This window comes from Glycine soja, chromosome 17 (genome assembly GCF_004193775.1).
Source record: "Glycine soja cultivar W05 chromosome 17, ASM419377v2, whole genome shotgun sequence".
Taxonomy (NCBI): domain Eukaryota; kingdom Viridiplantae; phylum Streptophyta; class Magnoliopsida; order Fabales; family Fabaceae; genus Glycine; species Glycine soja.
The window spans coordinates 13,827,815-13,839,164 of record NC_041018.1 but is presented as its reverse complement, the minus strand read 5'-3'; the positions used below and the strand labels follow the sequence as shown (position 1 = coordinate 13,839,164).

The window sequence follows — 11,350 nt, the reverse complement described above, 5'->3', positions numbered from 1 at the left end:
TTATTTTCTCGTGCATGGGGTTTATAACTTATTGCAGACGCTGCTCGTGCCAGAGCGTGTTTACAAAAACGTAATAATCAATACACGAAAAAGGTAGAAATTTAGCTGAAAAGGATAGATATATTGGACCACACACACACAACATCAACAATCCGCAAGTTTCATGGGCAGTGGGTTCGACAAAAATGGAGAAGCGCTCAAAAGCTGTGGAACATTCAATTATCAAAATCCATAAACTTTTTTTTTATGATGCAAAATATTCACCAATTTTGTTAACCCAAAACCATTGTCATCGATGCTTTACTCCAAAGCATCTAAAATTCTTTGAATAATGTGATATCTCACACCAGTAAATTTTTTAACCCTCTCCCCTCTTACAAAGACTACAGAATGCTCTTATAAATTATGGTGAATACCTAATATATAAGCAATAATTTAAAATCCAGAGATTAAATGCATTCTATAAACTTTAGGCAAGATAGATTTTGGTTTTTTTGGGTGTAGTAATGGAAAAAATTGACAAATTAAGTCACCCTTCCTGATTATTGACACTCCTCTTAATTTTTTTTTCATTTTCAAAACTTAAACTTAAAATTTTACTTAATAGATTTAAGCTTAATTTTACTTGAAATAACAGACTTATAGGTTATCAAAATCAATAAACAGGTACCACTACTAAAATTTCAAGGCAAACAAAGCTACACATACACTAACATATAATACCATATCAATCTAGGCAGCTTAGAAAACAGTTTAATTATGTTTTAACAAATTAAACAAACCACCATGATATTCTACAAGAGGTTGGCTAATATGTCTAATTGTACGGTCATGATGATCAAGAAGTGTACATGTCCTTTCACAGAGAGAGATACGTTTAACAAACGCAAACCCTACGTATAGAGCACTAATAAGTTAAGGAGACGGTAATGTGAATATTGCATTGGAAAGAGTGAAATGAAAGGAAGGGTGGGTTGTTGCTCTGCATGGTTTATTCATGGGAGTGGGGGCTATAATAATAATAATAGTGCGTTCAAGTTCCAATTTCTGCAATGCTCTGCAAGGCTGGCCTCCATTGACCACCACTACCAACGAAGGGCCTTCCAACACCTTTTTTATTGTTGTTGTTGCTCCTGCCATTGTTCCCCATTCGTTGAATCTCCTGTTCGACCTGACAATGAACAGAAAAAAGAGATAACCTTGGCACTGCATTGGATAGGCACACACGCCAAGTGGTAAAGGGAAAATGACAAATCGTATTCATTCATAGTACAGATTCACAGAAGTCATAGATTGTTGCCTCCATTAGTGATTATTATTTAATCCATGCCTTGGAACATTAATACTACTACTTTAGTTATGATATCTTATCTGGTAGTATATTTTTACTTTATTGTTTTATTTTAAATTAATAAGAATCAAAAGATAAATACTAAAAAAGTTTATAATAATTCATGCTGTGATAGACTAAATAAGCTAGACCTCTTATTTTAACCATATGTTTTGCATTTTTCTTCTTCTATTCTAGCAATCAATTGGCCAAACATCATATTCCAGTAATAGCAATTAGACTTATTGTAAAATTTAAAGTTAGATATGAAAGGAAGTACTCTTCCAAATGGACTCCAACTTGGCCACTTTAAGCCAGACTAATAAAAAAACTTGGCCACTTTAGGAAGGCATAATGCGAATTGTAAAGGTAATATTTAAACGATGGCTCTTCAAAGATAATTCCAACTTGACCACTTCACTTAGCGCAAATGGTAAAGTTAGGTGTTATTTGAATACAAATTTGAGTTCCGTCTTTCTTTTTGTATTAAAAAAAAAAAATCATTTGAAAGTTGAAAAGATCATATCTTTAGTTAAAAGCATCCATGCTATATATCCTATGATTAGCTCACCAGCCGTCCTGACATGCCTTTTGTAATTTGGTAGTGCTTTCATGAAGTGGAAACGTGAAGAAACTTAGAAAGTGATAAAAGTAACAGAACAAAGGCATGTATCATTATTTGGATAGTGGAGCATGCATTGTTTTGACGTACTTTCCTAATTTGCCATTGCATGGTCGTCGACTAAGGACTGTTTTGTTTTACACTCAAAATCAATTTCTTTTTCCTATACACATGTTCTAATAATGTACAATTTGTAGTTAAAACTAATTTAGACATATTTTAATTATGTTCAACCGTTCAAAATTAATTAAAATTAGTTCTGCTTTATTTTAAGCCAAACCTCTCACTAGCATACATGTAATATTTTACAGATGAAATCAATTGGGTATATATTTCAATTAAATTAAATTTTTTAATTTTTTTTTTTATCAAAACTAGTTCTACTTAATTTACGGACAAACGTGTCCTGTCTGAATTATTATGATAACTAAGTTAGACATTAGTGTGCTTCTTAAAAAACCATTTTTTATGACAGAAATACGAGCAAATTAGGTAATAGTAGAATAAAATTGGTCATTGCAAGAAAAAGGGTTTTAGTAACACGCAACAACAAATTAGTAATTGAGTTTAATTAGAACTTTCTTAACACATAAGATCTGTGAGAGCATTGGATCGATTGTGGATGACTAGTGTCAAATATAGCACAAACTTGTAACTAAAATAAACAATTATTACATGCACTCACCAGTGTCTCTGTCCCAACTAAAAGTGAGGAAAATTTATAACCAAACTCTTCTAAAAAAAGAAGAAACACCCTTGAGATCCGTCCTTAATGAAATAATGATAAAATTCTACTGTAGTACAGAAGATACGATCATCTATGAATTTGCACATGCAAAACCTTTATTCATGTCTAATACAGAGAAAAGAAGAAAAAAAAAAATGCCACACCGCTATATTCCAATTAGACTCTGCCTTAAAGCGAAGGATATGATATAAAAGAAAAAAATAATGCTATCCTTCGACCATACTATCACAATTAAAACGCAGCATGGTATACTCATATTCATCACCAAACACACAGACATATCAGTTTAATAATTTTTCAAACCAATTTAATTAATTGCGCGATAGGAGGCTTAAATAATTCAAACAGAGAGGTAGGCAGCATTAACATAAAAATTAATTACCTTAATGGAACCGAATTCAGATTTGGAATTCCGGCTAGGATTTAGAGCTCTAGAGTCCTTGTGCTTCATCTGAATCCCATGACTACCCGTCTCCTTGAGCAATTTCCCAAGTTTACCACATTTCTTGGAAGCAAACTCCTTCAACACATCTATGGCCCACCAAAATACACACAAATCAAAATTATAATCACAATTTTTTTTTTCTTTCTACACCACATGTATTTTAGAGATTCTATAACCAAATATGATATATGAAGGCTATATATGGACGACAGAGATTAAAATAAAATATTTTAAACTATAGGTACTATTTTATTTTCTAAGTACAGAAACAAGTAGAGTAATTAATTAAGCCTTTTATTAAAGAAAGACAGGAATAGCGGCAAATGATTTGAGAATACCACGATACCTTCGAAGCTGATCAAGCGATAAACCTGGCCAATATGCAAAGTATCGTCTGGTCGGAGAAGCTTAAGCTGCTTCATCGGCGTGCCATTCTCGGCCATAAGCGTGGGCGAGGACACGACAAGCGCAACATAGTGACCAGGATTCGAGTTCATAACCTCGTGTGCGCTTAGCGACCAATAAACCCTCTCGATCTTGTTCCCAGGATGCTGAATCACAACCGTAGCCGCTTCCGCAGCTTGGCAATTCCCCATATAAATTAGTATTACCAAACTGACCCAGAGAATGTAACAAACAATTGCAATGGTAGTATTGTGGGTGCGGTGGGTTTAGTATGATGAATAAATAATAAATCTGCTGGGAACTGGGAAGAGAGAAACGTTGGTTTATGTGTTGAAGTGGGTGACGTTTGAAGGACACGTACAACACGGTAACTGTCTTATTACTCTGTCAGGGTTGCCATAAAAATGAATTGAACCTGACGCACGCCAAGAAAGAATCAAAGGGGTGTTTGATGGATGTGACCAACGAGAACCAGAATCCAAGAAATGCCCCCAGAATCTATATTTATTTTTGTTTAAATGCAAGAGAGGAATGGTTTGTGTTGTGATGGTGGTGTGGGCAAGCTAGGTTGTGAACAGGGGAAGGCGTGGTTTGAATTGATAAAAGGGGAAAAGGGTTGCGAGTGAGGATGGGACAGTTGGATATAAATAGAGAGAGTGTGGTTGAGGCGTGTTGGATCTGCAAAACAAACACACCTTGGGGCTGGGAGTTGAATTGAAATTGAACGTAACTTTGCCGTGTATGCACTCTTTTATAATTGGAAAACTCCAGTTCTGCTAATGGGTTCGGTAGTAGGTACTACTTTCCCCCTACTTGCCTTCAGTTCTGAATTGTGATCCATGTGTCTTTCTGACTCACTGACAAATTCAACTGCTTATATGTTTTAATTCAAAATATAAAATGTTGAATTTTCTCAAGACATTTGACGGAAAATTCATGGATAATACTATAATTTTAAAACTCTGATCGATCCAACCAAATTGATGCTCTGATCAGATCGAATTAACTATCAAATCGATCGTGCAGTTAATATAATGTGACCCAATGTAACCTATTGGACTTGTGATTTAATCCATAATTAACCAGTTGACCTAGGTTAGACCACTCAATTTTTTGTTCTTCTTCTTTTCAAATTACTTAAAATGAGATTGCTATGTTGTTACAACATGATTGTTGATTTGTTTTTCTTATTATTTATTTAATTTGTTGTGTATAAGGAGTGTTTATCTTTATTCTTTTAGGTATTTGATATTGTTTAGATTTAGATTTGTTTGTTTTAAGCTATGGAAATTATTTGGTGCAGACAAAAATAGTGCCTTGGTGTTTGGTGCAACAGATTTTTAAAAGAAATAATTGGGTGTCATTCTTGGGGGTGTGTTCCCTCTCTGCACGTAGGAGTTCTTTTACTACTCTTTACTAACTGTAAGCTAAGCCCAGGGAAGAGAGGGAAGAAGTCCGGTAGTCTGTTCCGTCTCGCACATAGCGTTAAGATAGTTTCTTGTATTGCCCCGCCGAGGATAGCCCCTAAAAGACGTACCGATGGGGCATTAAAGTGTGTAGTCCTTGCGGAGTGAATAGAGATAGAGAAAAGAGTTCCTTAGAGTTTATGATCTTCTTCTAGTAGCAAAAATAGTTATCTTTTTATTCAACTTTTGTCCTTTTTTTTATTTGATGTCAGCTAAGAGATTTTTATATTAAGGATATAATGGTATTTTTGTAATTATAATATTATTTTTATTTTATTTCTCTTCAAACAAATAACTCAACATTTTATTTTATTTTTTTTCTCTATTTTTCATGTTTAAAATTATCTTTATTTTATTTTAATCTTCTTTATTTCTCTCTTCCTAGCCAAACACACATTTATGAGTAGTAACTAAGAGTAATGATTTTTTTTTTACCTTCTTTAAAATATGTATAAAATTTTCATATTTTTTTTAATATAGATCAGTATCGTACACTTTAAATTTATCAATGCAAATATGTATTTTCTTTCTTGTTATCCTTTTTTACTTCTAATTTCATACATCATTCATTCTTACATCATCTTTGGGGATTAGGTGTTCGACAGAAGGTAATTCTTAATAGAAAAATAAGGAAGGTTTTATATGTATCTATTTTAGGAATTAGTCACTCGACAGAGGATAATTTCTAATAGAACTAAAAGGAAGGAGTATCTTAATAAAACCATTGTTAGACATAGAGTGATTGCATTATGCCCACGCATCAAAGCAAGCATCTAGAATTAGAACTTCAAGCATTTTATCTATTGACTCTTTGCAAAGACATTTGGGAAATAGATAGGTAAAATAAGCTTATCATCCTGAGACATTAGGGACAAATATTCTAATAGATGTGAGTAGGATAAATTCACCTGATTGATAGAGAAAAATCACAAATAATACATCTTAGGAAAATAAGGCATGTTAGGTCTTAACATTCTCATCCCATTGAATTTTCTATTATTTCCTTTGTTTTCTATTAATAGTTATTATTTTATACTCTTTTCTTTTAAAGTTATCTTTTATACCTCATCTTATCTTTTTCTCTTATAAATTGAAAATTATCCAACACAAGTACAAAACAAAGTTCATGTGAAAATCGACATTTGGACTTCCGAGTCTTTATTACTTAGACATTTGGTACACTTGTGAGTTAACATTTGAATTCGTCACTAGATCAAATTTTAAAACTATGGATAATTCTACTAAGTAGGAATATTCATGGTCCGGTTTAATTCATTTTTTTTAATCAAAAAATCATTCAAACCAAACATAAAAATTATATGCATTTTTGTTTGGTTTGGTTTTTGCTATTTTTACTAAAATACTATTTCAATAAAAATTTATATACTTTCTTTTCATCTTTTAAATCAAATCATTTTAATAAAATTATTAATAATAATCTATAAAACTTGTTAATATGCTAAATATTTTATAATAAAAATGTGTCAAATTTCCATCAATTTTAAATATCACATATCTTGGAAATTTGTCTATAAAAAAAAATAATATACATTGTATAAGTTTCATATACATAACACTATAAAATTATATGAAACTCAAGTACTATACACATAAAATTACAACACTAAAGTAGTATATAAATAGCGACGAATCTAGAAATTTTTTGATGGGGACAAAATACAATCTAATAATTTTTTGATGGGGACAAAATACAATCTAATATTTTCTTAGACAAAAGATAATATAAACTCTATTAGAAGAGTATTAGAAAAATTGAAATTAATAAAAACTAAAATGATAAAGTAAATAAAATTAATACCAATTTATTTTCTCTTTTATCTTTTTCAACTTTTTACATTTATCTTTTTAAAATAGTTTTCTAATGGGGGCAACACCTATTTTTTTAAGGGGCAAAAAATATTTATTTAATATATTCACGTAAAAATTGCCCCCGTTACTTTGCACATAGATCCGTTTTTGTATATAAGTGTTGTGATTTGATTGAATTTGGTTCAATTTTAGAAACACAAACAATTAATCGAACCAAATCAATCAATTTGAGTGCAAATTATCCAAACAAATTAAGTCCAAAATCTATTGGTTTGACTTATTTTCAATTTTTTAAACAATTTTTAATTTTTATTTTAGATCAATTTGAATTTGAACATTCTTACTATTAATATCTTTTTTTATCCTATAAATTAAGCACCATACCAAGAAATTTTATAACATTCATACACCCTCAACCAATTGAGTTAAACCCCCTAAATCTACTACTAATATCTAGATTAACTAATATCAAATTATTTTAACTTTTTTAATCAATTTTTTCACGTTCAAATGTTACTAATGGTTAAAAGAGGAAAATAATGCATTAAAAGAAATCAGAATAAAACTATTTTACCTTCCCAAAGATAAAAGTAAAGTCCCTTGTATATTCATCATCATTCATGATAGGTGGGTTGAGTGTGTTGACTCTGATAGATTGCTATGCAACGTAATGTAATGTTCCCAAAACGGGACGGTTCCGGAATTTGGTAATAATCCAGGGGCCAGGGGCCAGGGGCCAGGTAGCAGGATGAGTTATAGGAAAATGCTGACATGGTTATATCATTGTTTTAAGTGTGGTGGGATGTTCCGTCCTAATCTCTTGTATGGTATCTAAATTCTCCTTCTCACCCTATCCCTATTACACATTTACACTTGTTTAGACTTTAGGTGCAGAATAAAGTAAGGGAGAAAAAAATAAAAATAAAGGGAAAATATGTCGTTTGAGTAAGTAAAATAAAAAAAAAAATCTTTACTTGTTGAAATACATGAATGAAAGAAGAAAAATAAATAAATGAATTATATAAATAATAATTTATATTAATTTAATTTAACCTAAAACATTTAAAACTTAATATACTAATTTTTTTCTTAACATAAAATTACTTATTATTTTTAAGAACCAATAGTTTTTTTTCCTTTTTTGAATATTACAAAAAAAATCATTTCTTTTTTCATCATATTTCATTTACATAAACCCAAATAAAGGGTATTTTTTTCCTATAAAAAACAAAGGGTATTTTCTTATTATCTCTCTTAAAAATTACTCACTCTGATTCTTTTTATAAAAAATTAATGATATTATAAAATACATGTATGTACTGTTATCACACAACCATTCCTCTCTTAACAATTAACAAGATGGTTTAAATACGTATAATTTATTCAATTAACACAAAATATTTCCACAAACTCAGGCAGACATAAAATACATCATACACCAAAAAAATTCATCACAAAGTTTGAAAAACCAACATATATCTGTTGTTCCGAATCTGTCAGGATTATGTACTGCGCTTTCTTTATGTACATAATGCTGCATACAATTTAAAATTATGTTGTTTAGGTAATCGCACGTGCTACTAATACATTGGCACCCATTTTTTAATTCTTGAATTATCCATATAGCAAGTGAATTGACCATGAATCTAATTGTGTTGATAATGGAATCCTAACTCCACTTCCAGGTCAAATTTTGACTCTTCGACTCATGAGTAGTCACAACCCAATAGTCAATGGGAAACGGTATTTGTTTTAAAACAATCCCATGCCCCCTCCCCAAAAAAATTAGGCGAAGGTGATATAATAACAACCTCTGCCGACCCAAAGTTATAATTTTGATTTTGGGGAATTAAAACATTAAGAAATTTTTTTAAAAAATGATAATTAACTAAGAACAAACTAGGGGTTGAGTTGAAGCTGTCGTCTTATAGAACTCCCAGTTTTTTCAAATGCCTATATTTATAATGTTGCTAATTTTCTGAAATTATTATGGTGATTGAACATTACTTTGTGACTTTGTGAGTGAGCAAGCGACTGAACGTGAAGGAAACGATGCTATATTAATTGAATTAATATTTTTGTCTTCATCATTTGGGTCTAATGCTGATGCTCTTCTTTGTCTTGCTAATTAAGAAAGATGATAAAATTCAATTGAGGCATAGCCGGCAGGCAAAAGCCCACGATAGCATGAAAGGAAATAGTTAGATACCTTTTTTTGGCCACATTAGTAGATCTTAACTAATTCCTTACGTCAGTTTATCAAACTTTGTTGTGGTCCTTGCTTAATTATAATTCCTAGTTCCCTACCAGTGCATTTGTCATCATTTCCTTGATTTCTTTTTCTCTTTTGCTGCGTATACATGAAGATGCTCATGATTAACGATTTGAGATGCTTTTTTTTCGGTCGGTGATTAGATTTATTTCAAGTAAGATATACATGATTTTTTGGCCTTTGACATTTCATTTGCCAACATTCCCTTGATTTTTTTCATTTCAGCGTGTGCATAACTTGTTAGAATAATGGGACTCATGTAACTTAAGGGTCTAAATTTGATTTAATAAAATAAAGGGACCTATTAGTAAATATGAGAAGTTAATAAATTTTCGATAACTAACTTAATGGAAGTTTGTTAAACTCATGGGAAGTTAATAAACTTTCGATAACTAACTTGATGGAAGTTTGTTAATAAAAGACAAATGGTTCTATCTCTGTCATAAGCATTTTTTTCCTCTAATTACCATCAAGAACGTGAGAGGAAAATAAAAGAAAGGAAAGAGATAAATTGGGACAAAGAAGATTGAATAACTTATGTCTTTCATGGATCAAGATAAGTTCTACTTATTGTATGAGGGAATCATAGATTTTAAGATCCTTATAATATGTGATAGATTCATTGAACATAAATGTATGAAATCTATAACTAACATGTGGTATTAGAGCCATAGGTTATTGAATTTATGATTCTCCATGAATGATGTTTCTTCCACACATTGTATGAATCTAATTCCAATTGGAAAATTATTCAAACCATTTTGTTTTCCGATGTGCATATTATAATTGTTTTCGAGTTTGGAATGCCCCGAATCTAATTTTTGAATGTCTTGAATTGAAATTCAATATCTCTCTCTTACGTCAATTTCAATTCAAAATTGGATCAAGTAATTTGGATTAAATGTATGATAGATTTGTAATCACCAAAGTGGTCAAATCTTTATGTTTTTATTTAATTTCAAATTAGTGACAATTTTATTTCAATTACCCATAGAATGGATGCTAAATTATAGATTATTGGTTTATGGGTTAATTGAAGTTCATTATTATAAGACATTTATGGATCATCCAAAGGTTGATTAGTTGTTCTTATAATTTATGGATATGACTGTTGGTAGTATGTATGCATTATTAGTTTTATTTATATATCCAAAGATAATAAGTATTTCTAATTAATGCATATGCCTTACCAAATAATGTTAAAATTATTAGCATCGGTATGTTTTTTTGTGTATTAATGTATCACCCAAAGGAGAACATTAGTATACATAGAATGTTTGTTTGTTGTTTGAATATATATTATATATTTAATTTATGACTCAAAGTATCAATGTTAAGTATGTGTTAATTGCAGTATCCCTTCCTGTATGTTTGCATTTTCTTGGTATGTCTGTTTTGGTATTTAATGGGTTAAATTTCTCTGATTGGAGCAAATAAGTCCAATTTCACTTAGGTGTGTTGAATCTTGATTTGGCTCTTCAACTTGAAAAACTTGCTGCTATTACTAATGCTAGTAGCAATGAAGAGAAAACTCATTATAAGGCCTGAGAAAAGTCAAACAAAACTTGTTTGATGCTTATGCACACGAGCATAGCAAATAACATTAAGTCTGCTATTCCCAAAACTGAAAGTGCGAAAGAATTTATGAAATTTGTGGAAGAGCACTCTCAAACTACTGGTAAGTCTCTTGCTGGGACATTAATAAGTACTTTAACCACCATAAAGTTTGATGGTTCTCGTACTGTGCATGAACATGTCATTGAGATGACAAATATTGCAGCAAAACTTAAGAAATCAATATATGGACTTAAACAGGCTTCCCGACAATGGTATCTTAAGTTCAATGATACTATTACGTCCTTTGGATTTAAGAAAAACATTGTTGATCGGTGTATATATCCGAAGGTCAGTGGGAGCAAATTTATATTTCTTATTTTGTATATTGATGACATCTTGCTTGCAACTAATGATCTTGGTCTATTAAGTGAGGCTAAGAAGTTTCTCTCTAACAACTTTGAAATGACAGATATGAGTGAGGCAGGCTATTTGATAGGAATAGAAATATTCCATGATAGATCACAAGGACTGTTAGGCTTGTCTTAGAAATCATATATTAATAAATTTTTAGAGAGATTCAGAATGAATAAATGTTCAACATCTCCCAGTCCAATACAGAAAGAAGATAAATTTAGTCTCATGCAATGTCCAAAGAAAGATCTGGAACGAAAACAG

General features: G+C 31.0%; 1 protein-coding gene across 1 annotated transcript; it reads right to left on the bottom strand.

Annotated features, from left to right (window-relative positions):
• Positions 1–705: 705 nt before the first annotated feature.
• On the bottom strand, positions 706–4,414 carry LOC114391905. Its single transcript, XM_028352909.1, has 3 exons — positions 3,492–4,414; positions 3,083–3,231; positions 706–1,171 (listed from the first exon to the last, which is right to left on the bottom strand). Exons 1-3 carry the CDS (start codon positions 3,739–3,741, stop codon positions 1,034–1,036), a joined length of 537 nt encoding a protein of 178 aa, XP_028208710.1. The 5' UTR covers positions 3,742–4,414; the 3' UTR covers positions 706–1,033.
• Between the last annotated feature and the right edge of the window lie 6,936 nt (positions 4,415–11,350).